The 26,900-nt window shown below is 36.3% G+C and overlaps 5 protein-coding genes across 7 annotated transcripts; 2 read left to right on the top strand and 3 right to left on the bottom strand.

The window, feature by feature from the left end:
• Positions 1-853: 853 nt before the first annotated feature.
• LOC113665159 (serine/threonine-protein phosphatase PP1-gamma catalytic subunit B) lies at positions 854-7,271 on the bottom strand. Its single transcript, XM_027180815.2, has 8 exons — positions 7,068-7,271; positions 6,860-6,991; positions 6,527-6,757; positions 6,245-6,349; positions 6,019-6,090; positions 4,196-4,347; positions 3,000-3,134; positions 854-2,791 (listed from the first exon to the last, which is right to left on the bottom strand). Exons 1-8 carry the CDS (start codon positions 7,120-7,122, stop codon positions 2,684-2,686), a joined length of 990 nt encoding a protein of 329 aa, XP_027036616.1. The 5' UTR covers positions 7,123-7,271; the 3' UTR covers positions 854-2,683.
• Positions 7,272-8,077: 806 nt separating this feature from the next.
• Positions 8,078-12,919, top strand: LOC113665186 (complement component 1 Q subcomponent-binding protein, mitochondrial). The gene is made up of 7 exons (XM_027180850.2): positions 8,078-8,395; positions 9,525-9,613; positions 9,813-9,865; positions 10,196-10,286; positions 10,363-10,407; positions 10,917-11,081; positions 11,285-12,919. The coding sequence occupies exons 1-7, from the start codon at positions 8,182-8,184 to the stop codon at positions 11,432-11,434; spliced, it is 807 nt and encodes a 268-aa protein (XP_027036651.2). The 5' UTR covers positions 8,078-8,181; the 3' UTR covers positions 11,435-12,919.
• Positions 11,736-14,421, bottom strand: LOC113665187 (PRKR-interacting protein 1 homolog). Its single transcript, XM_027180851.2, has 6 exons — positions 14,263-14,421; positions 14,078-14,156; positions 13,467-13,567; positions 12,989-13,074; positions 12,558-12,622; positions 11,736-12,460 (listed from the first exon to the last, which is right to left on the bottom strand). The coding sequence occupies exons 1-6, from the start codon at positions 14,395-14,397 to the stop codon at positions 12,363-12,365; spliced, it is 564 nt and encodes a 187-aa protein (XP_027036652.2). The 5' UTR covers positions 14,398-14,421; the 3' UTR covers positions 11,736-12,362.
• An 8-nt stretch (positions 14,422-14,429) lies between these two features.
• LOC113665190 (ubiquitin carboxyl-terminal hydrolase 30) lies at positions 14,430-21,010 on the top strand. 2 transcript variants are annotated; one of them, XM_027180854.2, is made up of 13 exons: positions 14,430-14,580; positions 15,067-15,125; positions 15,327-15,435; positions 15,530-15,630; positions 15,889-15,939; positions 16,116-16,163; positions 17,019-17,067; positions 17,262-17,350; positions 17,639-17,698; positions 18,088-18,240; positions 18,571-18,863; positions 19,732-19,955; positions 19,989-20,228. In XM_027180854.2, the coding sequence occupies exons 1-12, from the start codon at positions 14,445-14,447 to the stop codon at positions 19,949-19,951; spliced, it is 1,368 nt and encodes a 455-aa protein (XP_027036655.2). In that variant the 5' UTR covers positions 14,430-14,444; the 3' UTR covers positions 19,952-19,955; positions 19,989-20,228. The 2 variants fall into 2 exon arrangements, with proteins under 2 accessions (XP_027036655.2, XP_089046615.1); XM_089190489.1 differs by having other exon boundaries at positions 19,732-21,010.
• LOC113665191 (uncharacterized) lies at positions 20,100-26,455 on the bottom strand. 2 transcript variants are annotated; one of them, XM_027180858.2, is made up of 5 exons: positions 26,010-26,455; positions 24,065-24,121; positions 22,743-22,917; positions 21,558-21,691; positions 20,100-20,884 (listed from the first exon to the last, which is right to left on the bottom strand). In XM_027180858.2, the coding sequence occupies exons 1-5, from the start codon at positions 26,157-26,159 to the stop codon at positions 20,651-20,653; spliced, it is 750 nt and encodes a 249-aa protein (XP_027036659.2). In that variant the 5' UTR covers positions 26,160-26,455; the 3' UTR covers positions 20,100-20,650. The 2 variants fall into 2 exon arrangements, with proteins under 2 accessions (XP_027036659.2, XP_027036658.2); XM_027180857.2 differs by having other exon boundaries at positions 20,100-20,887; positions 26,010-26,453.
• Positions 26,456-26,900: the final 445 nt, after the last annotated feature.

The following is a 26,900-nucleotide window of genomic DNA, read 5'->3' as shown; positions in this document are numbered from 1 at the left end:
TTCAAACAATTTTTACCTTATTTTCTCTTTTTTTCTTACCTCAAGGAAAGTAAACACAATAATTATTATAATTATATATAATTATTATATAATTATTCAATTATTATTATATATAATTATTCAATTATTGAGGAGCTTTTTTGTAACATTTTGAGCCAATTTTTTATAGTAATAACTTACTTTCAGCTTGAAGTGAAACCTTGAGGTCAACATATCAAGTTAAAGGATCAATGTCAGTATCTAGGCAACTATGCTCCCACCTTCCCTAACTAAACCAACAAAATTCAACCAATATGAATTTAGGGCAAATTATGGATTTGGGGAGGGGTAGATGTGCATTAACTCGGATACGAACTCTGATCCAAGTATGTTTCAAGACAGGGAATATTAGAGAAGTAAGGCCAAATTTTTTTAATTGACATTGCTCCTAAACAAATATTAGTGTCAAGTATAAATACTTAACACTCCTAAAAACCTCTCTAGATGTAGTTATATTAATTAAAAATACTGAAAAGATTCAGTCTATGGTTTGTTTGCCATTGACATGCTTTCATGCACCAGGTTATTAATTTTGGGGGGGGGGGGTGAGTGGGTACATATCACATTTTCCTACCTACAGGCTAAGTGCATATTTGAGGTTGGGTGCTCCATTAAATAAATGTGGTTTCAGGATCCTGTTTCATCCATATCACTGAAGCAAAAATATTGGAAAAAATCTCAACGCAATCAGAGGGTATGTTTCAAAAGTTAAAGAATTTCACAAAATATTTTTTAAAGGAAGAATTCTTAAAGAACTGTCCAATCCTTTAAATCTCCTCACACAGAAAGCAAAGGCAAATAGAAGACAATGATGTAATCTATACAAATTTTATTCCCTTATATGTACATAATTAAAATAACTGGTAGTGATGGATTAAAATAGGAGAAACATTTTATTGTTGTATTGAAACCATTGACAAATTTACTGACAGTCACAATTATGGCCAATTGTCACTTTCGCTTGTAGATTCCATGTTGTGTGTGTCTATTCATTGATAGATCACAGATGAAGTCAAAATGTGGCCAGAAAAAAAAATAGCACAAAGTGCAGCCGAGTAAGTCACTGATGTTCTTAGATTATTCTGAGACCCACAACATGAAATCTATTTGTTTTACAAGATATAAAGGCAGAATGTTGTTATCGATGGCATTATCTGTACATCTGTCCTGCAATAGATCATGAGTACCAATCAAATTCCTTTCATAATTCAGCTCATCATATAAATATAAATTCATTGATATTAAAACAACACTAAAATATTCTCTTGAAGTAATCATAACTTAAACTTAGAGAAATAACAATCACAATCACAAGTTTGCATTGAAGTAACAACAATGGTAACTTTTATTACAAAAGACTGAGTTGGGAAAATATTGTAAAGTGAAATGTGTAGTGTACTTTTGACACAAGTATAGAATAACTAGGTTACACAGAATGCAACCATGATGATCAAGTAATCATCAACCCAGGCAAAAAAATAATTAGTCACTTCCCTTCTACAAATCCTACACTAACACATACGGGAGTTAAAACTATTAATTTCAAAACATTGCAACTATATGATCCTTAGAGAAAAACTGTAGCTTCATCTGTTTTTTTTGCATGAGAATATTCTCCCAAATCCAGGACCATTTGTTTATAAGGGGTAGTAACCATGCATTAACATCTATTGAAAATTACAACAGGATCGTAAAATGAATTGAAGTTGAAGTCAGTTTTCATCAACAATACTCTTGTTTGGATTAATTCCTCTAAGGCAGCAACAAGATCTTGGATAAATCACTGTTCTTATCTTTTACTATTCATAATAGTTCTATGCAATGATCAAGTACTGCAGGAAAGGTTGATGGAAATTTCACACAATTATAGGTATAATTCATATACATAAAATAAACTACATGTAATACTTTCCCATTAAACCCAAAACCTATCTTCAATTTGTTACAAAAAGATAGCAAAATTCCCTTGCTACTATTTTACACTTCTCCAATGATTTGGCTTTCTGTAGTATGGATACAAAGTTCAGCCTAACATGGCTTAAAGTATATTCTAGTAAGGGGGGGAGGGGTGAGTGAGTGTGGAGAAAATATTTCACAATAGTATGCTTTGAAAGTGTGAAAGTATTATATCTGTTAAGCAGAAGTTCTAGAATTTCTAGGGCTGTGGTTAACTCAAATAATGACTTGATTTCCATTCTGTTGTATATACATAGCTATCTGCCAGAACTTACATGAATCTTTGCATAATTGTCTTGTGGAGATACCAAAACTTCCTCAGTTATGAGGTCTTGCCCCAAACCTGTGCCTATATTGAAGTCATAATTCCTGACATTCCAACTTCGACAAATGTCTCACTGAAAATTTCAGTGATGCACTTACAGCAATAGTTTGACAAAGAACTAAATTTCTATCCTACAAATAAAAAATATCAACGGCAAAGGAAAAAAGAATATAATCATATGGACAAGCTTGCTCACATCGTATGCATTGAAATAATCTCTTCTCTGCATCCTGTTCTGTTTTATTACACAACATTTCAATTGTGTATACTATCATAACTTCTATCCATGCTACTCTAGAAAATAACTAGGTTGTATAACAATATTATAATACAGTTCAGAACAAATATCTTATGGTACAAGTATCATTTCTTTTTCCCTTTTCCCTGTTGTCCTCCACGTGGTGGGGTTACTGGTCGGCCAGAGTTCAACCCTCCATAGGGGAACTTCTTCTTGTCGGCAGGTTTTAGAATCTGTCAAGTTAAAATTAGCCAAAATATGTAAATAGCAGATATCACATGTCAGTGTGCAAATCTGCTGTAATGTCTTTATATGATGAATAACAAATGATAAGAGGGCTTAAAAACTGTGTAATGAAAATATTATTATTAGAGTATCTGATAAAGCACAGTGTAAAAAATTAAACATAAACAAAGACACCAACAAAAGAAAAATCTTCACCTGAAATGAACACATGAGGGTTTCGTCCACACTCATCATGGCTCCAGCATTATCAAATTCTCCACAGTAATTTGGAGCTGAAAACAAGGTTACCAACTGCCGCTTAGCAAAGAACTCATATCCATCTTCCACAACCTGTTATAATTTAAAAAAAAAAAATGACATGAAATGAAGTGTTACACAAACTTAATCATACACTTGCAATGATTGTAAAATTTCAAGTAACAATGCAGAAATAATTACTCAGGCACTCCCAGATCTCGTTAATAGTTCTCCTTACTGTCCTGCCATGCAATTTTTGTGATGTTGGTTCAGTGAATTTGGCAATGGATTGACTTTCAATACCCTTATTAATATTTCTCTTTGCTCTCATCATGTTTCTGCTTGCATTGATATTTTATGGAGAATTTTTGTCTTGGTCACTCATGATAGTTAAAGGGTTAACCATCACCAAAATGGAAGGAATTAGCTAACACTAATAAGTACAAGTAAAGATGAAGAAAACTGAAATTAATTGCACACAAACAACTTTCAAAATCAATGCTACATTTCAAGATGTACAGAGTACAAGATAAATGCTAAATATAATTCATAATTATAAAGATAGCAATAACAGTAATTGGATTTTAGTAAGAGATCCTTGCAGTTGCTTTGGTCCACTATTTCCTGGTCAATTTGAAGGGTTGGTTTCTAAAAAGGGAGCAGAACCAGAAGACCAGGAGGGAAAAAAAGGGGGGGCAAGGATAAAAATCAACAACAAACCCAACCCACAAGTGACCTTGGATCAGGGATTGAACCAACACACTGTGGTAAGAGGCAAGTTGTCTCATTACTACACAATCCACCCTACTGTATCTTAAGGGAAGATGGTTTTCATCTTGTAATGAGCAGCAAAGAAAAAATTCTGAGTTCCTATGAGGAATCAAACCTCAGACCTTCTGATTATGCAATCCAACACTCTTCTGCTGAGCACAGAGACTATATGGTGAGCAAGGTCATTACAAAGTTCATACATAATAAGTGCCCTGTATACTGCTGGAGCACTGAGTTGGAAGGTTTGAGGTTTTGATTCCTCATGAAGACTCAGAACTTTTTCGGTGTTCCACTCTGATGGCAAGACCAAAAACATCTCTCTTTTCTTTATCAAATTTACCATCTTTATTATTCTATTTAATTTATCACTATTCTGTACACACCTGGTGAGCTCGACAAATAAGATCCAGATCATGTTTGGCAAGGAATTTGGATACAATATCTGGACCAAAGGTAAAGGAAACCCCTCTGTCATTTTCACCCCATCCTTGGACATCCTTGTCTGGATCTGACCACAGCAGGTCACATAATAATCCTAAAAAATGAGAAAATTTGACCCATTACTTAATGTTACTTCAAATTGGATAAGTCCACTCAAAATTAAGTAAGTAAGTAAGTAAGTTTAAGTAATTTTCTCATTCTAAAGGTGTTTGGTGAACAATTTATCTTTCAATCTTAAATAACTTTTTTAGACAACACTACAATAATCGAACCCTTTCAATGCCCCAAGGATGTACTGTGTATGTCTTACATCAGATTACAAATGCTATAAGGACAAACTCAGTGATTCCTAAGTTACAGTACTTCACTGAATACTACCGTACATAGCAAAAACAATGAAACCGCTTATAATTAAACTTATGAGGGCCTAGTAAAGACTTGTACATTAGTTGTCAGATGCACGACCAAAAACCTACAAAATTTGTTTTTGTTATCCAGTGAAAATTATTCACCATCTTGAATTTTTCTTTTTGTTTTTTTGATGAGCTGTGTGATTGCTTCATCTTTTTTTTCCAGTCAAACATTACAAACAAGAAGTGGATACACAGTTGTGGATGTGCTAAATAAACTAAGTAACCATTCTGGCAACGAGGAAGACATTTCTGGGCGATAAATTTGATGAGTAAAGTGATGAAGATTTAACAATTACTTACTCCAGAAAGGTGAAAAATGTCGACTTTTATCAGAATTTTCAAGGACTGCACGAACATTGATCTCAATATAACAATACAATGCAGTTTGCCATACAATCACCTGCCAAATAACTTGGCAAATGATTACATCAGCAACTACATCTTATTTGTTTTGTCTTCACAAATATCAAAAAAATTGCAAAGAAACCATCTCAAAAACAGTTCTTCAGTATTACAATCACGTCATATCAGATGATTGTGGTAAGATGTGATAAATACACTCAACCAATCTAACACATGAAATCACTTTGTAATCATTGGAAAAACAATATGTACTAATGTAAAATAATGTCACACTATAGAGAAAGAGTCCTGAGGTGTAATCCAATCTAACCCATGAAACCACTTTGTTATCATTGGAAAAATAATATATACTAATATAAAATAATGGTGCTCTTTAGAGACAGAGCCCTGAGGTGTAATCCCTTAAAATCTTTATAAAAACTTCTAAATTTGACTAAAAACCAAGAAATGCAGGATAAGATTAACAAAAAGATTACAAAATAATTTTATCCGCAATAACATGAATTCATGAGTGTAAGGAAACTTTTACATGACTACCTTAAATTTCTTGAAATGTGAAATTTTTTTTCACACGCAGGAGACGGAATCTCGCTATTGTTTTTACTACATTTTTAAAAGTGCAAGATGTCAAACTTCTTATCAATAATTCAAATTGTTTAAGACAGAGCGAGTCGAAGCGAAACAATCCTTCACAATTTACACAGTTTCTATGCTAGACGTTAATACTAAAACGTGATGACAGCTTCGAAACAATTCTATGAATTTCCTTTATCAATGTAGAGACCTTCACGGTTGAGGTACCCTTTCAACAAGAACTAATTGGATAGTAACGAGAAAGTTCCTGTCTTTTCCGTTTCTGAAAACCATCGAAACAAAAAGTTCCATTTTAAAAATATGGCTTAAAGTTACGACGGGTTAATCTCCAGCCATTAAATTAGTCACAAATTACGCCATCAATGGCGCACATTGAGATTTGCACTTCGCTTTACCTTGGTCAGGGACATCGGTCGGCCTCATAATGCGGCGAATTTGTTCCATAGATTGCAGATCGGGCGATAAACCTGGATCGAAACCATGAAAACATTTATATATCTTTTGCCTTTGTCTGTACATATTCAAATTATAGAAGCCACCAAACAAACATCAAGAAGAAATCTGTAACTCGTAATCGGCGAAACTTTGAACAGAATTCAGAACGTAAGAGAGAAAGCATACCTCCGTGACAGCAAAATATCTTCTCGTCCAAAATCGCAGCCACAGGAAGGCAGTTGAAGCAATCCGTAAAAGTTTTCCACAACTTAATGTTGTATCTTCTTTTACCTGCAGCAAAGAAGACGCGAAGCTAAATTCTACTATTCATACACGCGAGACGAAAGCTTCGTAATTCAATCACTGAACTCGGAGTTCAAAACAGGCGTAATGACATTGAACAAATCCTAACTTTCAAACTTTAACGACCGACAGTCACCCTCGAAAATGCATAACCTGTTTACTTACATTCGTCATAAAAGCCATAAATGCGGTTTATACTCGCACATTCGTGATTGCCACGAAGGAGAAAGAAGTTTTCCGGATACTTGATTTTATAAGCTAGAAGCAAACATATCGTCTCCAACGACTGTTTTCCTCGATCAACGTAATCACCCAAAAAGAGATAATTTGATTCTGGTGGAAAACCGCCGTACTCAAACAGTCTAAGGAGATCATAGTACTGTCCATGAATGTCTCCTGCAATAAATAAGAATCGTAGTTTAAGTTTAGTAGAACTAAACACAGATGCGGAAAGTTTGGGCGTAGAACATTTCAACGGCACCGCCGACAGTCACTCACCACAAATCTTGAGAGGAGCTTCGAGTTCTAGAAGAATTGGCTGACTCAAAAAGATTTCTCTTGATTTGATGCACAACCCTCGGATTTCTCCCTCTGTAAGCTGTACATTCTTTCCTGGTCTTGAGCCACGCACTGAAATTCAAGAGAGAAATTTAGACCCTGCAAATTTTAGAATGAATACCGATTGTAACATCTCGAAGGAGCAAACCTTCCAAAAGTCGCTGAATAATACTGTCGACATTAAGCTTTTCACCATCAGCCATAACCTATAGAGCTTTTTCTATCTTTAAAATAACTTATTTTAGCAAAAATGTTTAGTTAACAAGTGGATAGAAAGCTCGATGGATCTAGATTCTACAAACTACACAATTCAATATCAAGATGGCGCCCAAAGAGACTCCGCTGGCGGTTTCTTCTGGTATGACGTCAAAGGCGGTATTGAAAAGGAGGGCGCTATTAGTTGTACAAAGTAACTATGGACTGGACTTGGGAAAATGCCCAGATAGGTAAAACCAACAACAACAACGACAAAAACAGGTGTTATGCTCAAAAGCCAACCATTGTGCATATTTTGAAGTGAAAGATCGTTATCTGGCAAATTTAGAGCCAGAAACGATGGATTAGTAATTTACAGTAAGATTTCACAGAAATATAGGAAAAAAAGACAAACGAAAACAAAAACAAAAGTAATCAAATATTCACTACGAAAAGAAGAGTTTCTCATTGCCAATGTTTTGTCTGGCGTCAATTCGGAATCCCTCAATAATTTTCTTTATTTTCGATGTATAAATAGCAATCCAATTCGCTAAAATATCCAAATTGTGCCACTTAAAAGTATTGCCATCAATTGTGGTCACATGGTGGACAATATCTATCCCCGCGCAGTAAACGTAAATACACGATATTAACACCGTTTTCAAGAAAAAGCACCCCTAAAATGACGACGTTAAACAATTTTTTCGAAAGGAAACAGTAACACTTCTATCTCTTCCTCGTATAAGGTTCGAAAACGAGAAAATAGTTAAACAGCTACGTCGCGCCGATAGTAGGCTGAAGTCTTCCGGATGAGTGAAGAAAGAGACGGCCTTGTTGGAAACGAATACAAACTCTATTTCAGTCTAATTTTATAAGTTCACCTCGAAATAAAAAAATAAAAAAAAAAGTGTGATTCTTTGGTAAGCTATTTATCGATACATATTTCTGTTGAAGGCTCGGCAGCACAGTCACACTGTGCTGCCGAGCCTTTTCAAAACTTCACCGGTTTTAAATCTTCGTCGTTTTCTCGTTCTCGACAAAAAAGTACGGTTTGCTGCTCTGTTAAGATGTCGACTGTTGGAGGACTGGCCAGACTGTTCATTTCAAGGTCCACACGACTACTTGCGGGTAGGAATGTAGCGAATAGCCCTGTAGTCTCTTGTAGATCCAGGTCTATATTTGCAGCAATTACACGTGGTGCCTCTCAGAAACCAAGAATCCTCCCTGTTTCATGTGCTTGCTCACAAGTTTGCGTTTGTCAGATGCACAAACACACTCAAGGTAAGGATCTAGAACTTCACTAAAGAAGTAAATGACAAGTCCATGGGCGTTCGTTTAATTAATTGAACAAGACATGTGTCTGATCAATGTGTAAGCTCAGATGACTAATGTTAACTGTAAGTAGATTTACACTTTTATGAAACGCTGGATATTTGATAATGATACTCACAAGGAGTAGATTTACCTATGATGCCATAATTTATTATGCTAACAGTTCTCCAAGCTAAGGAGCTACGGCATTGTTCTAGGTAAGAGGGGCTTACAGTGCAGACCAAGAAAACAAGGTTTTCTTGGTTTACCATCTCTTTTATTTCTATCTACAAACATTACGCTATCAACATTGCTGATCCTAGCAGTATGCAGGATGCATGTAAAATAAACTTCGTGATAGACCTAACCCACTGTGGAGTCTCTGTGGCTTAGTGGTAGAGCATCAGAGTGCGGAATCTGAATGTCTGAGGTGTGGTTCCTCATGAGGATTCAGAATTTTTTTTGTCCCACGCTGGTGACAAGATGAAAAAACATCTTTCTCCATTTCTTTACTGAGCTCAAAACCTACCATCTCCCTTATTTCTATCTACAAACATTATGCTTATGGACATTGCTAATCCTAGCAGTTTGCAAGACACATGTCATATGAACTTCCTGATAGACTTTGCTGACAATGTAGTCTCTTGTGGCTCATTTGTAGAGCATCGCAGCACAGAATCTGAAGGTTTGAGGTTCAATTCCTCATGGGGACTCGGAATTTTTTCTTTGTCCCACGCTTGTGAAAAGACGGAAAAACATCTTTCTCTATTTTTTTTACCGAGCTCAAAGCTTACCATCCCTCTTATTTTTGTCTACAAACCTTAGGCTGTGGACATTGCTGATCCTAGCAGTATGCAAGATGCATGTCATACGAACTTCATGATAGACCTTGTAAAACCTATCATTTCTCTTATTTCTATCTAAAAGAAGGTTTGTAAGATATTTGATATTTGGATATCATTCAGTAGTAGCAGTATGCTGGATGCTTCTCAAATATTAACGTAGTAAAAGATAGAACAATAGAGCGCAAAATCTGACACTGGTTACTAACTGCAAAACATCTTTAGCTGATTATTTTTTATTGTTCTTTCTCTGCCAGCTGACAGTGAAATAATCAAATTCCTGAAAGGTGAGATACAGAGTGAAAGAGATGCTGCCCCCAAGGTTCCAATGTCAGAATTGTTTAAGGTGAGGTCCTGTCTTTGAATTGTATTTTTTGCCATGAGAACTAATTCTGGTAACAATATTCTGGACCAAAAGAAAATGAACAATTATGCTGCCCAAACTTTTGTGTTTGAAGCAATCTCCAGTTGGTGGTATTGCAAATCTGTCTTGCAGTAGTCTATTTGATTTTTGATAACTGTCTATTTTTTTTCTCTTCAAATAGGCTGCATTGGATGGAACACATGTTAAATTAGAGAGGGAACACAATGCAGAAAGGTCTGCTGGACTTCATTTTTATAACTAATCAAATTGAAAATGACCCGTGTTGTTAAGATTCTTAATTAATTCATATAATAAAGGACCTCCCACGGTAACTTGTTTTGGCAAATTATTAAAGGGCTGCTAAAAAAGAATCTTCACTTGCAGTTTTAAAGAGTTCTCAAAAGCTCAAGTATGTAAAACAGTCCCAAAGTCCCAAAAAGTCCCAAACATGTTCCATGATTATCTTCTTCACTCCAGATGGGTCAGAGTTAAGCAAAATTTGAATACTTGAAAACTCAGATGTCAGCATTGATTTATACTTGTATATTTAATACTTTATTTCAGGATTGTAGTGTCATTTGACATTAATGAAAATACAAACCATGATGAAGCAAGTTTTAATGACTCAGATGATGAAGGTGAAGTGGCTGGAAAGGTAATTGTGAACTTAAATCTGATATTTTCCTGTTCTCTTTTGAAAAACTTACTCTGTAATTATTTGTATTTTGCAGATTGTTTCATATCCTTTATTTACTGTGGAAATCGTAAAGAAAGCTGTAAGTTGAGAGAAAAATGATTGTATTTCTTGTTTTTTAAATAAGTGTTGTTACTTTACAGGAGTGTGGTTATTTAACCCACATACAAACTATGAGCATTCCATTAAAACAAGTTATTCAGCAGATGAATTGAAATATCAAATTAAGCCTTGATTCAACCAGTCCTTTACCAAAACTCCTCAAATGCTAGCCCTTAATAAACCATACCTTCTCCTGCTTGCATCTCCTGTCATCTTATCCTCTGTGGTATACTTTTTCATTTGATAACAAGCATAATTTTTGAATCTTCCATTCTTCAGCAGATGAATTTATAAGTGAATTATTGTTATTAAAATCAACTTTACAACCTGATCTCTACTCTGAATCCTCCAGTGTAGTGAAATGGATAAATTTTTGGACACTTTTATAGGCCACTGAAAACTAGAAAAATTTTTAGTTGGTGTAAGAATTCAAACTTTCCCTATATATGTAACATGCAGTCAATTTATTTATTAATTTTTTGATTTTAGGGTAAAACATTACAGTTCTACTGTGAGTTTAACACTCAACTTGAAGAGGAACACTCTGAGGAAGATGAGGGCCCTGATTTGTTTTATATTGTCAATGTCGCTGTCGTAGATGGTACCAGCAAAGGGAAGACTTCCTATTGTGCAGAAACCGAAAACATGGATGGTGTAAGGAATTTTTTAATTTAAGTTTTAAATTTGTAACATAGGCCATGAATGGTACATGACAGGGAATGATTGCTTGAGTGTAGAAAATCTGGTAAATTTAGTGTATGCTCTTGGTCTATCCATTTGGTAAATCTGTTTTCTTACAAGCTGAAGTGCAATTCATGGTATTTCTTCCAATATGCACTCAATTTTGTTTTGAACAGGATCTTTATGGCATGCTACTTAAGATGTTGGCTGAAAGAGGAATTGACAACCACTTTGCTGCATGGCTGCGTGACTATAGCACAGCTATGGAACAACAACATTATATCAAGTTTCTTGAAGATTTGCAAGGATTTGTCAAACTTCAGTAATGAGAACCAGAAATAGTTTTAAAATGAAAGATCTCCTCAACTACTTCTCCTGCTGATGGATCCTTTGTCAGATTTGATAAAACTGTTCACAGGCAGGCTGTGTGCTATTGTTATTACAAGATGCTAAGATTTGGATGATTTCAAGCTTGCATTTACATCAGCAGGACTAGTTGGGAAAAAAGAAACCATGCCGCACCTTGCATAACAAAAATGCTGCAACCTAGACTTCTAACCATTGTGGTAGCAGCATACTGACTTTTTCAAATAGGAACACTGTTTTAACAAACAAAATTCTGTAGTGTTTTTAGTGAGTTGATGTAGGTGTTGTTTATTGGATATCTATAAATATCTGTCATGTAAGAAATGTTCAAGGACTTAAAATAACAGGTAAAAATTCACCCTCGATACTATGTGATTTAAAAAAAGACAAATCTCTCTCACCTTGAGAGGGTGTTATCGTGGCATATTTGAATAAAGTTCCAGCGCTTACTTTTGGTTACATACAGTCGAGTAACATTGCAATTCAGTTTACATTTAAGAAGCTCATCTTTAAACCTAAACTCCTGTATTCATGGCAGTAATAAAGTTCCCACTAGCTTGTTTTTCCAAGGGCATTACCTGAAGTTTTGCCAACAGCATGATTGCTGGTAATAAGTACATTAGCTATTTCAGAAACCACCAGCCATAAATTTGTTTTAATAGTCAATCTTTTTTTCTGTGGTCTGTCATCCATTTGAAACAAATTAAAGTCACACTAAAAACATGACTCTTGTATAGTATTCATGCATCTTGCATAACAGTTCACTTAAACTGTTGTAGTTTCCACTCTTCAAAGCCTGTCTACTGTCAGTGAATGAATAGCTTGGAAAAGGAGATGGCAGCTAAAGGAAATCACTCTTTGATCTTTGCCATTTGTCAACTTCTAAAGTTACTTTCCTCCTATAACAAAGTGTGGCTCATTCCCTCCCTCCTGATCATCATCATCATCATCATCACTGCTACTGGCACGATTTTTACTATCATGGCCTGAAAAATGAAATAACAATTGATAAAAAGCACTCTACTCAGCTCTTTTGTGCTTTTTAGTGCTGAGACTGTACTAATTTGCCATCAAGTCACTTACCATCCTTTTCTTTCACATCTTCTTTTTTCCTTTTTGCATTTAACTTTTTCTGTTTCTTTTTTTGCCTGTAGGAAAACAAAATGCACAAATATCTGTGGCTGGTGATGCACTTAAGCTTATCAAGCACAGCTTGTCTCAGCAGCCCCATTGATTAAACATAATTACATTTTAATGTTGGTCTAAGTTTCTAAAAAATTTTTTTTTCTATAGCATTGAATGCATATCCATCAGGAAATGTTGTTAAGATAGAATAAAATACAAGTGACTGAGGGGCTGTTGTGCCCACTAACAGTAAGATACAAATTGTCATACTTGCTACTGTTTTGTTGATCAAGATTAAAATGTGCACATTCATATTTGAAGCAGGAAATCAATTATGTTTTCTTAAAGAAAATAAAAGTGTGTGTCTGTGAAAGGGGAGAACTGTTCACCTCTTGGCTCTTTTCTTTGCTGTTTTTTCATCTGCCTTGTTTTGGTTTTCTTCAAGCTTTTTATGAAAACTTTCATCAAGTTCATGCTAAAAATAATAACATCTGTCAAGGACTAAATATACACTGCAAACAAGTTGAAATTATCATCAGTTTAAGATGACAAACAGCATACCAGAGAAAAGACAATCTTCAACAACGTGCAATTTTCTTGATTAATTTGATCTGTTTCACCAATATGAAAAACTGCAACTATTTAACCCTTTAACCCCTAAATGTAACTAACACATAATTTCTCCTTACAATATCACCCCAGAATCATACATTAAGGTCACAAGAATAAAGGAAATGATCACCAGCCAAAGAAGCTGTAGATTGTCACACAAATTCTCCTTATCAGCACCTTAGGGTATTTGTAGAGAACAGTATGGAGAATGTGCATGTTGATGTTAGGGTGTAAAGGATTAATGTCTTCTTGTACCTCTTCTGCTTTCTTTTCAATGTATGCTGTTCGGTTGTATTCTCTTCTTCTTGTTGCACGATAAACATGAAATTCTCCACTACCAGCCCCAGCACTTGAACCTTGCATGACAAAATGAAAGAGCAACTTTCTCTTACTTTTTAAAACATTAAAAAAAAATCCAAGCACACTTGCAGATCCTTTAAGAACTGCTAAATACCAGAAAAAGTTCTGTTGGTAGCTAAATAAAACCTCAATGATCTATGAAGATTTTCAATGAATATTTTACAAATAAAGAAATACCTTGTAATTCCTAACCCCTCCTGAGAAAAATATATTAATCTGAAACTCATAATGTAAATGAGTAAAAATGAAATCCTTGAGCATTCATTTTTTGTTTGGAACTTTCGGAAAACTCCTAAGGAACTACATGTCATTGGCCTCCAACCACTTTGATAAGAACACAACTCCCTTAGAGGAGGAAGGCAAGAAAACGGCACGTTCTAGTCTTGGGGAAAGCTTGGTGTGAAATCCCAAAGAACGGAAAAGACAACTTGCTTGCAGTCTTTTTGTATCATTGATCATGATACGTAAACTGATGATCAGTTTTAAAATTAGTGATTAAACCTTACCCATTACAAATCGAATAAATTCAGGTGCATCTGATGGTTTCCATTCCTTTGGTCGATCAGGAATTGAAACTGTTTTATCCTGCAAAGCATGACGTGAGTTCACAGTTTAACTCGGTAATACCATTATATAAACTTATCTAATGTTTCTAACCTTTATGGCCTCGCTTTAAAAAACTGCAACTCACAGGATCTTTCAAAAGCTTCTCTAACTTCATCCTCTGTATTTCGGTCGGATTACGAGGAACAACTGGTTTCTCAGTAGATGTAATTTTCTTTACTTTTGAACCACCCTCGTCCGCCATCTTTGTTTCTTCTTTCATGCACTGCAGTACAGCGCTGTGCTCTCAAACCAAAACTACGTTGTGTAATGGTACTCAAACTTGACAGGGTGAAAAACATGGACGGACGATGTGCGACAGTTTTTGCAGCCGCTGCGGCAATAGGAGCAAGTTTTTACGTATTTTTGGCTCCTGATGGCAAGGAAAAGAAAAGATCCAGGCAGGGTAAATACTAGCTACTTCCTTAACCATTTAACCGATATCAAAAACATGCCACAAAGCATCTATATCAAACATCAGCTGAGTTGAAATTAGTTGATCCAGTCGATCAGTCGATTGATCTTTGTAACTGTGTGATAATTTTTTTGAGAAAGATGGGATGCCCCTTTCTTAAAAAAACGTGTGTACCAAGAGTAAAGAAGCTTTTGATGTCAAATTACCTCGATGTTTGAGCTACTTTGCTCGTAAATTCAGTTTGAGAATGAGCTTCAGTTAAGAAACTTGATCAATGACTGGCGTTATAACTAATATGACATTTGTCCAAAATAATTATATGAATAGAGAAAAAGCAATATTAGAACTGCTTTTATTTTAAAGTGTAAACTACATGCCTCAAAAATGTTGATATAAAAGAGGTAAACATCTTACCAGAATTTTGATGTATATGTTGTAGTGCGGTCCATAATTGTAACTTTGCTGTTATATCAACAGATCGCCCTCCAGGTCTTGTAAATCTTGGCAATACTTGTTTTATGAATTCTATATTACAGGTTTGTATTTATAAATCTGGATTTCAAGCCTAGACAGATATCAGGTGGAGTGACATCTAGTTATAAAGGGGATATTTTTTTATAAAGAGGGTGTGGACTGCCATCTTTTTATGGTGGAGAACTTGTATTGCTAATTTAAAGGTTCTGTTTAAATATTACTTAGTAGTCTCTTGTTCAACTTTTGTTTCTTTTTTTCTCAAGGGAATTGCATTCTTACCATCATTTGTGGCATGGTTAGAAGATTTTTCTGTTGATGATGATGGAAAAACTTTCTCAAGTTTAGGAAAAGAGTTGAGAACACTAGTTACTGGTTTGTACAGCTTTTTATTGTTAGTTGTTGTATAACTTTTTTTTATATCTTAAGTTTATGTTCAGTCCTCTTAATATGTATATTTTATTTGTAGCTCTAAACACTGGCTGTTTTGAAGGAGATGATGTCATTAATCCTGATTTTGTATTAAATGCTCTTGGGTCACATGGTTGGGTCATACCTACAGACCAGCAGGTAAGTGAATAAACCACAGTGCCTTATCTAGAGAGAGGATCTCCCATCCCCCTCCCTCTCATTAGACCTGTGAGGCTTTTTCACTATTTGTCTAATGAAAACATTCTTGCGAGGACAGGATTGCATCTTACTACCTACCTGAATTCCACCTTTTAAAAAAATTCTTAAACAGTACTATGGGTGTTCCACAGAGATTCTTTTTTTGTTGTTTAATTTTTTTTTCAAATTGATACCACATGATACTCTTTCCTTTATTAGGATGCCCATGAGTTCTTCCATGTACTTTCTTCAACTCTTAATGATGAAATGGTGAGAATAACATCCTCTTGTACCAGCTATGAATTATTTCACAAATTTAATTGTGTTTTTTTAAGTAGTCATTGCTCTGTCATATTAATTTTAATTATTGTATATTAAGTGATTATCCAAGGTACCCTCTTTATAATTAGACAGTCAATTTTCAGTATTGAGCATTCATTTCACAGGGAGATCTTCCCAATGTGATGGACCTCAGTGATATTGCGATTATAGAAGTAAGTAATGAGTGAATTTTGAAACTTGATGCTGTTTGTCAGCTTTTTGAAGTGCTCTGCTCTATAACTTTGTCATAGATGTTGAAATTGGTTATTGCATGCATTGTTTAAGCTCACCTAAATCCAAGATGGCATCTAGTTATCGATCAAGATGCATCTGCTGCGTTTTGGAAACAAACTTAATGAGGAATTTTGCCGCGGATTTGTCTTTGCAAATCTTTTTAATTCACTATATCTCTTGGTAAGGCTATGATGAAACATTCTATTCACCAATTTGGCAACTAATTTTCAGGATTTGGTAGCCAAAGTGAAAAATTTAGTCGCATTGGCGCCTGTATTAGGCGCAATTTCATGCCCTGGAATGCTGTAAATGTTCTTTAATCAAGTAACATGATTGTACCAGCTTATTAGATGTTTGACTGATAAATAAAGACAGAATACAGAAAGCAATTAGAGAGTGAATGTCTGAACTAAATGAATACACAACAACCCTTATGGCCTTCTTGACCAGAGCTAACCTTATTTTCTGTAGCATAAAGCTAGGTTTACATAGAGTGCCATCTCTTTCTCAGGGTGGGATGCTAGTCCATTACAAGTTAACCCCCCTTCCTCCCCCTCTTTTATTTTATTATCAGGTTTCCCTAACAGTTCTCAGTATCTATTTATACTCCCAGGTGAAGGGGTGGGGAGGGGGTGCTGTGAGGGTAGAGTGTCTCACCTTAGAATAAAACTTGATGACCTAGCAAGGTCGTGAACCTTTTTCTTTTGACTTGGAGTAAAGTATTCTACATATTAGGCCACTGCAATTCTTGCTATTGTTTTGTGTAGTAAGTGCCTACCACTCTTCCTGTGCAGAAAACTGATGATTCCATTGACGACAAATCCATGGTACACAGAAACAAAGGTATTTAATTTTATGTTTTTGTTTTACTCAATTAAAGAGTTTTGTGCTATTTGGTGTTTTGAAAACAATAATGCTGTGTAAATGTTGGTGGGCCCAAGGATGATTCATCAGCATGAATTTGCTCATTTTCCTCTCTAAATGTAGATGCATGTATTTAAAATCTCTCCTGAACTCTGATGTTTATTTGCTTTTAGTCCCTCTTAGTGGAAAATGTAAAAAACTTCATTTACCATTTCATGGCCTGTTGGCAAGTCAGTTGGTGTGTAAGCAGTGTGCTACCAAGGTAAATGACTCATTTATAATTTTTCCCACCAAACTGAGGTAGCAATTGTTTGATAACTACTGTGCTATTGATATTTTCACTTATGTAGCCGTTAATATATTTTCTTTTATTTTCCAATGTGATGCTCATTGTCACTTTATACTATGGTAACCTTGTTTAAAAGGTGTTCTGTGACTTACATTTTGTTAACCAGGCTCTGAGTCACCTCTAAAACTTTACTAGATGTTGACAATCAATGGACTATTCCCTACTTCTTTGTATTTTAATAATTGTTCTGTGTTTTTACAGTGTCCCGTCAAGTTTGACAGTTATGACAGCCTGTCACTTAGTCTACCAACAACTTTCCAGGTATCGTAGCTTAACCCTTCAACTCTCAAGATCTGATTGTCTGATTGTCTGATTGTCAGTTCTCCCAGTCTCTAGTTGCCACAGTATTTATGATGATTTGGTGTTAGACCAAGATAACAACTTCTGCCTGCATTCTTTTTTCTAGCTTGTTAGTTTTGCTTCATCTCCACTCTTCATTTACACATCCCAGTTTGTTGACATTAATTATTATCATATCTACATGTCCACTTTATTGTGATCATTTTTTTGCCTCAAAACAAATTAGTAGCAGTATTTATGAGCAGTGAAGCAAATGACCTTTTCCTCTCTCACTGCCGACCAAAAGCACTTCTGTGTCGTTCATTCTTTCAACTACACAGTCTTACGATTGCTCTGTAATTCTGTTACAGAAGGGCTTGAGATTAGAGGATCTTCTGCGCAGATTTGTGTGTTCAGAGACAGTGGATGCTGTGGAATGTCATGGATGTCAACAGCGACAAAACACAGATGACTCGACCAGCTCTATTCGCACGACTTTTATTAAGCGACTTACTCTTGGAAAAGTAACTTTGCATCATTTTGCTTTTGATTATTAACCCTTCAACCCAAAAGAGTGACCAACAATTAGTTTCTCCTCACAGTATCACCTCTGAATCAAACATTAAAGTCATGAGAAGAAAGTGAATGATCATTAGCTTGACAAATTCTCCTTGTCATTATCACAGGAAATTAATTGTGAACACTGTGGAGAATATGCACACTGATAACTAGGATGCAGAGGGTTAAGTACTAACTTAAAAATATCGATTTTGTCTCGCTGGGAATGGCAAAATCAGCTAAAGCAGTTTTTTTGATGCCTTCTTCTAACACTTTTTTTCTTGTCAATTTTTAAGCTACCACAATGTCTCTGCTTCCACATTCAGAGGACATATTGGCATTCTAATGGGATTCCATTCAAAAATAACTCATTCATCAAGTTTCCAGAGTTCCTTAACATGAAGCCCTTTTTATATGAGCCCTTAGACTCAGACAACTTTCCCAAAAAAGACCAAGGGAAGGAACATCCCAGTAAGAAGTTGGGTTCCCTGACAAATGGAGGCCTTCAACTTTCGGCAGCCAATGGAGGAGATTTTAATGATTATTTGGATGAACTGGTTACGTCCTTTGCAAATGCAGGCAAAAAGAGGTAAATTGAAAATAATTTTTTAAAAAAATTCCATTAGCTCTTTTCAACTGATTTTTTTTCTTTTGTTAACCATTTAACTCCTAAGAGTGATTAGCATCTAATTTCTCGTAACAATTTCACCCCTGAAACAAAAATCAAGGTCAAGAGAATAAAGGGAATGATCACCCACTAAGAAGCTCTTGATTGCTACATTATTTCTCTTTGTCAGCACCTTAGGAAATGTCTAGGGAGGGTGTAGAGAGTGAAAGAAAGTTTGTGCTCTTTACTCTCCATTTTTCATCATCAATTGTTTGCTTTTTCTTTGTTTAGGACACTAGCTGAATAATATTTTAATACTTCTTTTCAGTAATCCACTTGCACTGAGTGTATTTCATTACAATAAAATACATAGTCTAGGTGTATGTACTTTTGACACTCAGAACAGATTGAAAGAGCAAAGGCATTTATATTCTCAGGCTATAAGGCTGTCCCAGGTTATCTCATTCATAATGCACTTTTGACAACTCAGTAGAATTTATCTATGAAACACAGAGTTTTAACCTTTAACACCCAAGCAACAGTATCCTTATTCTTAATACTTTTCTCCATACATTTCATAGAGTGCTGACAAGGAGAATTTGTTCAAAATCAACAGCTTCATTAGTTGGTGATCATTTTATTTATTCTTGCTATCTTGCAAGGAGAAATTAGATGCCAGTCTCTCTTGGGGGACAAATTAGGGTCAAAGAGGGTGAAATGAGATGTATGTGATGCTTACGAGCAGTTATTATGAAAGTAATAATGCTGACAGAGCTTGGAAAACCCTGTTCTCATTGCAAAGGTCAAGAACTGTAATAGCTTTGCTAATAAGAACTTCTTTTTCTTACAGTACAGGCCAGGCAGTTTTCAAGCTGATGGCAGTTATTGTTCATATGGGAACTGTTGACGATGGCCATTATATTACTTATCGCAGATTTGAAATGCCACAGGGCAATGAGCAGGGTTCAAAATGGCTTTACACATCTGATGAACTAGTGGAGGTGACTTCACGAGATCAAGCTTTATCAAGTTGTGCTTACATGCTTTTCTATGAGCGGGCTAATAGGTAGCATGATGATTTCTATTAAAATCAAATGGTGAAATAATTGTTCAGCAATGATGCTGTGCTTCATGCAAGTAAAACACATTTGATCAGAAGGAATGGCCTGAATGCTACCAATATGTCACAAGAAAGAACAAGTTAACATCCTCACTGTGTAGAGTGTAATAACTTTAATGGGTAGACAAGACAATTTGTTATAATATCTAATTACAATCAACAGCTATTTTCAAAGTGTTTCTATGACAAACTGTATCCAATATGTTTTAACTACAAATAGCATAACATATAGTTCTAATTCTTCAAAAGGTTTGCAGCAAAAGGTTAAAAAGGAAAGTACGTTGAATATTAGCATAGTTTGATTGCAGTTTGAGAAGTTCTTGATGAAACTTGGACAAGAGAAGCCTTTTGTTATTTCAACGGTGAAGCCATTGACATGATAAATTTTCTCTTTAAATTCAGTACACAGATACTTTTTAGGAAATTTTTATCTAGGAAAAATGTAACAAATGGAATGATCTCATCCAAATGAACCTATGTGCACAAAATTGGCATAGATCCTCAAACATCACATTTCTAAAGGAAAAGTATTTATGTCTTGTTTTGTTGGAAACTTGTTCTATTGTTCTACAAATTAATGCCATACGTTTATGGCAAAAGCAAAAGGTACTGTCCTTTCCAGACACTGGCTTAGACTTCAAATGTCCCACTATGCTTTGGGTGGTATTGCCTCAGCTCCATGCTGTACTCCACCTGGTGCAGTGGCAGAGTACTGGGGTGGAGGATAGTGGCCCATTGGGGCTGCAGCATTCTGTGCAGGATATTGTCCAGGTTGAGCCATAGGGTACTGGACTGGGTAGCCCTCTCCAGTGTACTGAGGGGCAGTGTAGACCACAGTAGACTGGGTACCGGATGGCTGCTGGACTACAACGACTGCTCCTGGCTGCTATAATGAATAGAAATGAAATAGGGAACTAGACATTGTAGTTTCAACGGAGATGTTCATGAGATAAGAACTCCATTACACCATTACTAACAAAAACAGTCATTAAAGCATGAAGTAAACTGATTGATAGTATTCGCTCATTCGCTCTTACGAAGGGCCAACGCCCGAAATGTCAGCTTTGAAACTCTTTACAGTGGCCAATTTACATTATCAACTCATTTAATAGAACCAGATTATTTTGTTATGCTTCCCCACCAACGCAACACCACAGTTTCCTTAGAAACTTAACCCCTTCATTCTTTTCACGAATAGTATGTCGTGCTGGTGATACCCACAATCCCTCAAATTGCCATGGCTTGTATTCACGGGTGCATGCGGTGCGGCCGCAATTCTTTTGATGCACAAAAGCCCAAAGTCACTTGTAGTCTGCAGGACGCGCGTTCTCCGCACGAGAGACGAGACAGGTAAAGGTTTGCCAGGAGCCTGACATTTTCATTGTACGATCCCTTGCAGAACCCTCACCGCGGCACACGATTTCTCGTGAGTGAAGAAACTTGTCCTGTGGTGCTAATGATGAGGGTAGTTCGCAGGCTAAGTCAGCGGGGAATGAAATTACTGAGCAAGAGAAAATGATTAAAGATAAACAAATATAACGATCAAACTTTACTACCTGATTTCTTGCGCAACATGTTCCCATACATCCCAGAACAGAGCCAGCAAGTGAGATGACGGTACCAAAGGCGGAAAAAATTGTCATTGACAGGAAGAGGCTGTCGATGGCGGTGATCAGGTCACATGTTTCCACTGACAAAAGACAGCAGCGAAAATTGCTATCAAAGGATCTAGTAAGTCTCTATGAAACAGTTACAGTCTTTTAAAGGCTAGTGATCAGGTTGGAGGTTCTGCTGGGCTTAATTTTATAGAAATGTATACTAAATAATTGCCTCAACCAAAGAAATCAACCAATAAATGAATTTCACGTATAATTTTTGGCAAACAAGGGATCTGCATTTACTCTTTTGTTACTCTGAAGTGTACCCCAGTCTTACGTTTCTTTTTTAAATAATTTGACACTGTCCCACTGTCCATATCCACCCCCTCCCCCAGGAGAACATTTTCGTCATGTTTAATTGCATTTTGCTGTTTATCATCCTGAATAGAGTGTACTTCTTGATCGGAAGCTTCAAACAAGGTCCTTAACTTGACTGCATGTACCACAGTTTAATTACTTGCGCGGTGCTACTAAATATTTGCTCCTTAACTCTAATTTTAAAACTTCCGTCTCGGAATGCTAATAGATGCTCTCTAAGGATGATGTTCCACAATTGTTGCCGTAGAAATGGTTAGGAATGAACAAACTTATTCTAAGAAAGGATGAGGTCTTGTCTTTTCTTTTGAAGACTTTAAAACGGGTCAAGGTTTGAAGGTCTAAGCGACACACCCATACCCAAACTTCTTCAAAGTCTTAACCGCTTCCCCTCCACGCCCAGGCAACTCACCCTCAGCCGTTGTGGGTAGACATGAATTTAGAGGGATATCGTCCGTAAATGGAGGTTGTGGCATACGGGAGTTCGTGTAAGACTTTATAAGGAAGTCTTTTCTAACTTATAGAATGTGCGTCAATTTTTGTTTTTCAGCGGAAGGGAGAACATCGCGAAGCGAGCGTGAGGGGTGAGATTCGCGAGCAAAGAGCTCCTGTCGCGCGTGTCTCACCTCGCGCTTGCCTCGCAAAAATGTCACCCGTCACTTCAAGGATTCTCACGAAGAGGCCGCTGATAGAGTTAAGCTTTCCGCATTCGAGAACGTCCTTGAGCGTCCTTAACTGTTGTTAAGTACTGAATTGTGCGGTACTTACGATCCATGGGAATCCTTTGTCCGTCGCTGGCTCGACAGTGACATCTTCCAGCAACGGTATCACAGTCTGTAGCGTCCCTGAACAGACGCCATAAAATATATCCCAAGGCGGCAATAATGGTCTGGATCCCCACAACAATCACCAAGATTATACACGTCACAAGGAAAGCTACCATCTGCAAAGAAAACAACAGACAGTCCTTAAAAAAAATAACAACAACAAGAACAACAACAAAGTAACAAAATTATTGAAAGTGCATAGATGAGTACGTGATATTTCTCCCCTGTTTTTTGCCTTGGCTTTCTAACATTTTTAATATCAAATGGTGAAGAGGAGAGGAACGCTGGTTCGTGCTGATACTAGAGCATTCGTAGGCTTCGAAATAATTCTACAATGTTTCACTTTCTGCCTGTTGAAACAGTTTGATGTGCTAACTGCTGAGTTGAACACGACTCAAACAGTTTGTAGAACAAAAGACAAAATCAGCATGTTTTTTGTTTCTTTGTAGTGGATCAATTCATCTTTTTTAAGTTGATCCTATGATCAAAGTTTGCCTTTACTTCAACACTCAGGGCCGATTATTTACACGAGGTCTGCCCCAAACCGCGGTTTTACACGAATAGTGGATCTTACGTATTTTCTATAAGAGCGTTGTTTCAGTAAATAAATGTCCTTGCACTTCTAGCTTTCGGTCCTCCCGCCAATGTTCACAAAAATTAATACCGGTTCAGTTAAAGATTCAGCTAAATTCAAGATAGTTTAGAACGCAGTTTTGTTAAAAAACGGCTAAATTTGTTAGACAGTGATGTGGCGTTCTATGGCGGTCCTAATGCTCCAAATGGCAAAAACCTTTACTGGAAACCAAATAAGCACAGCCGGGAAGCAAAACGAATCGTCAAAAGAACAGAGGCCTATGTGGACAACTTTAAGGATCTCGACGACAATAAAGAGATACATTAAATTTGAATAAAGAAAGAGAGTAATTCTTGTAACAATGTAAGTCGACATTTAAGCTACTTTTCAGTTTTAATGTACCCTTTCTCAAAATTTTTTTATTTGGGCTTACATTGATTACTTTCAAAACTGCCTTTTGTGTAGTTTGTATCGATTTCTACACTTCTACTGAAAATAATTTAGTTGATATTAAATGTATTTTGATGAAACTGGAAAAGTAAGAAATTCTTTTCATTCAGTACCATTCTTCTCTCTTGCAGTCTAGCAGTCATACAGATCAAAGAAACAAGAAACAGTCATCGTATTTGATAAAGTGTAAACAATCTCCTGTTACATATTACGAAAATAAAAACATTAATGACACTTACGATACCCTTGTTTCTATATCGCCATATGAACAATCCCATTGCAGCGGCCAAGAGTAACTGTAAAAAAAGACAAATGAACAATGAGCGCCCTTCTGAAGTCAAACGTCGCGCTCTTCTGAAGTCAAACTTCGCTTTAATTTGTCAATTCTCCTTAATCGTCTTTATCCTTTATCCTTTATCCTATCCTTTAAGGTGTATTAGCCATCGTAATCCCCTCACTGTCCTGCTAAGGAAGATCGAACTGAAACATCCCCCCACCCTTGGGGAACTCGTATCACTGGGGAGGTTGTCATTTGTGATTTCGTTCCATAAGCCCTGTAAACCCCTATGGAAGTTAGCAAGTCATTTCTCCTTACGTTAGCATCCTTGAATCAAACATCAAGGTCATGAGAATAAAGGAAATGGTCGACAATTTCAAAAGAAGATCTACTCAGCGATTGCTAAACGAGCTCCTCATGTCCTGACTGGCACCAGCGGAAATGTACATAGAATAGTATTAAGAATACATGGATGCTATTTTTAGAGTGAGAATCAGTAGTTATGTTTAATTCTGTTTTTTCTACTCAAGTTCTCTCACTTATCTCTGCGCATGAAACCAGCACATGAAAATCGAGCGAAGTGTCGGATGATAAAAACAAACTTGGTTTAATTCAAAACGGGATGTCTACATTAGAATTGATATCTTGATGTAAATTATTAACCTTATTATTATTAACTCCCATGAGAGACCAAGACAGAATTTCTCCTTACAATATCAATAAAATATCAACCAGATAAGTGATGAAAATAAAGAAAAATATCAATTTGTGGATTAGTCGATCAAATACTATATTCTCTGAACTAACATTATAAGAAAGGTATGGTTGACAGTAAGGAGAACGACAAATTTGATGTAGGAGTTAAAGGGTTAACTTGCCGGTAGAGACCTCGTCATTTTGTTCATGTACGTAGAAATGTCAGTAATGAGAGAGCGTTATGTCACCTGTGCAAACGAGTAAGAGAACGTATCCATGCAATGAATACATTAAAAACATTTTGGTAGCGTGCCAAATCTGAAACAGGGCGTTGAACGGCGGCATTCTCTGCTTGATGACGTCAACCCTCCGAATCTTCTCAGAGGATGCATTTCATCAGATCTCTCGCGAGGATGAAATTTTGTCAAATATGAGTTAACTTGGAAAAATATTTTTGATATACTATAGATTAAACGATTGTTTACAAAGCTGTCCTTTTACGCAAGTTCGCTTTATCATCTCAGTCTGAAAATTGACCGCCCGAGCAATATAACTGATTACCCCTTTTAGAATGCCTTGATGCCCCGAAAATCATTTGTGCACGTCTGGGAAATTTATGGAGGTCTCAATCACTTTTGTCAGTGTTTATCTATAAACGTGTCATCGACGCTTGAATTATGTACAGGCTGAATTAATTGTTGCATCCGCACTTTTGCGCTAGGAGTACGAAATGGAGGCGATATACTTCTCCATTGCGAACTGAATTTTGCCGGACTTAAGTGATGACTTTGTTGTACATAAGCGTCTTGGATTCTAAGGGATAAAAAGCTGAAAATAGATTAGATTGAATACAGGCTCAGCCGCGTGCTCGAGTATATTAAAAATGAACTGCTATTCAAAGTTGAATGGTTGAGAAGTTCGTATTTATTTTCGGGCTTTGTTGAAGAGAATACAAAGTCAAGTTTCACGCGAAGGTGAATTAAAATGTCGTTCAAAGTATATTTCGCAAACTTCGTCTGCTGAGAGGAACATTTTTTTCGTTACATCTTTCAACAATAGCTTGACGGGTTGGCATAAAATGGAGGCGATAAGATTCCTTAGACCTTGTATTTGTGCACGTACTCGCTGTGATTTTATTAAGTCTTGCTAATACCAACGTTGCCAACAGAACACAATATTGAAGAATAAGAAAAATTATAACTTAAACTTACGCCAAAGCCTGACCACAGACCATGGCCTCCATAGCCCTTGTATCCAAGCCAAATAAATCCACAGATACAATTTCCAAAGCCACATACACCGGCTGCGACACTGATAATTCCTGTCGACTTCGCCAATCCAGGTTCCACAGTATTCGACATGGTGTTTAATCAATCTCTTAGCTTTACGATGGTTGTTTTCGCTCGTCTCTCTCTCTCTGTAACCCAATGCAAGATCAAGTCGAAAGTTTCACCTGTTATCTGTCGTATATGCAAATTACTAACTCAACAAACAAGTAAATTCTGTTTTGTTCTTCGCTAGTTTGATTAAGGCGGGATAAAAATCTTTCACCCTCGACTTTCAAGACTAATAGCTCTTAAAGTATGTGACAAAATTGCAATATGGGTTCAAACACTTTGGATTTTTGACAAATACTTGACGTTTATCGATCACTTTTTAATTATTTAAAAAGAACTTGCATCTCTGGTCAATTCAAATATTTTAAAACCCACTTGATTTTGATTTGCATATCCCTTCCATTGACGAAAAATTGTAAGTGATGATGCAGGGATGAATTTGACTTCTTCGATACCACATGGCATAAAAAAAATTATGCAGGTTTTCAATTCTGAGGATTTGCAGGAAGTCCTTGATCCACAAAAACGGTTCTTTGGGGAAAAATATCGTAAAATGAGGCTCGAAAAAAGAAAGGTTACCTTTTTTTGTAAGTAGCAACAAATGAGCAAGATATCGATAATATCGCCAAAAGGGAAAAAACTATCCCTCTCCTGGGAAATTTATGTAGGACGCAAGACAAGTGCGAATTGTCTCTCTTTGGTCCAGCAGGTCTTACATTTAATCTTCGTGGCCTCAAGGACACCACTTGAGCAGTTCACGGCCAA

This window comes from Pocillopora damicornis, chromosome 12 (genome assembly GCF_964200805.1).
Source record: "Pocillopora damicornis chromosome 12, jaPocDami1.2, whole genome shotgun sequence".
NCBI lineage: Eukaryota > Metazoa > Cnidaria > Anthozoa > Scleractinia > Pocilloporidae > Pocillopora > Pocillopora damicornis.
This window is presented reverse-complemented; position numbering and strand designations above follow the sequence as displayed.

Bases quoted from the DNA above. Each gene is read 5' to 3' on its own strand.
- LOC113665159 (XM_027180815.2), bottom strand. From the start codon at position 7,122: ATGGCTGATGGTGAAAAGCTTAATGTCGACAGTATTATTCAGCGACTT. The intron at 6,758-6,859 runs GTGAGTGACTGT...TATTTATTGCAG, and splicing joins AGCTCCTCTCAAGATTTGTG to GAGACATTCATGGACAGTAC. The intron at 4,348-6,018 runs GTAAAGCGAAGT...CTCATTTTTTAG, and splicing joins GACCGATGTCCCTGACCAAG to GATTATTATGTGACCTGCTG.
- LOC113665186 (XM_027180850.2), top strand. From the start codon at position 8,182: ATGTCGACTGTTGGAGGACTGGCCAGACTGTTCATTTCAAGGTCCACA. The intron at 9,614-9,812 runs GTGAGGTCCTGT...CTCTTCAAATAG, and splicing joins CAATGTCAGAATTGTTTAAG to GCTGCATTGGATGGAACACA. The intron at 10,408-10,916 runs GTAAGTTGAGAG...TTTTGATTTTAG, and splicing joins TGGAAATCGTAAAGAAAGCT to GGTAAAACATTACAGTTCTA.
- LOC113665187 (XM_027180851.2), bottom strand. From the start codon at position 14,397: ATGAAAGAAGAAACAAAGATGGCGGACGAGGGTGGTTCAAAAGTAAAG. The intron at 13,568-14,077 runs GTAAGGTTTAAT...TTGTCATGCAAG, and splicing joins ATTTATTCGATTTGTAATGG to GTTCAAGTGCTGGGGCTGGT. The intron at 13,075-13,466 runs GTACAAGAAGAC...TATTATTTTTAG, and splicing joins TTGAAAAGAAAGCAGAAGAG to CATGAACTTGATGAAAGTTT.
- LOC113665190 (XM_089190489.1), top strand. From the start codon at position 14,445: ATGGTACTCAAACTTGACAGGGTGAAAAACATGGACGGACGATGTGCG. The intron at 17,699-18,087 runs GTATCGTAGCTT...ATTCTGTTACAG, and splicing joins GTCTACCAACAACTTTCCAG to AAGGGCTTGAGATTAGAGGA. The intron at 18,241-18,570 runs GTAACTTTGCAT...TCAATTTTTAAG, and splicing joins AGCGACTTACTCTTGGAAAA to CTACCACAATGTCTCTGCTT.
- LOC113665191 (XM_027180857.2), bottom strand. From the start codon at position 26,159: ATGTCGAATACTGTGGAACCTGGATTGGCGAAGTCGACAGGAATTATC. The intron at 22,918-24,064 runs GTAAGTGTCATT...TTTTCTTTGCAG, and splicing joins GATATAGAAACAAGGGTATC to ATGGTAGCTTTCCTTGTGAC. The intron at 21,692-22,742 runs GTAAGTACCGCA...GTCTTTTGTCAG, and splicing joins ACAAAGGATTCCCATGGATC to TGGAAACATGTGACCTGATC.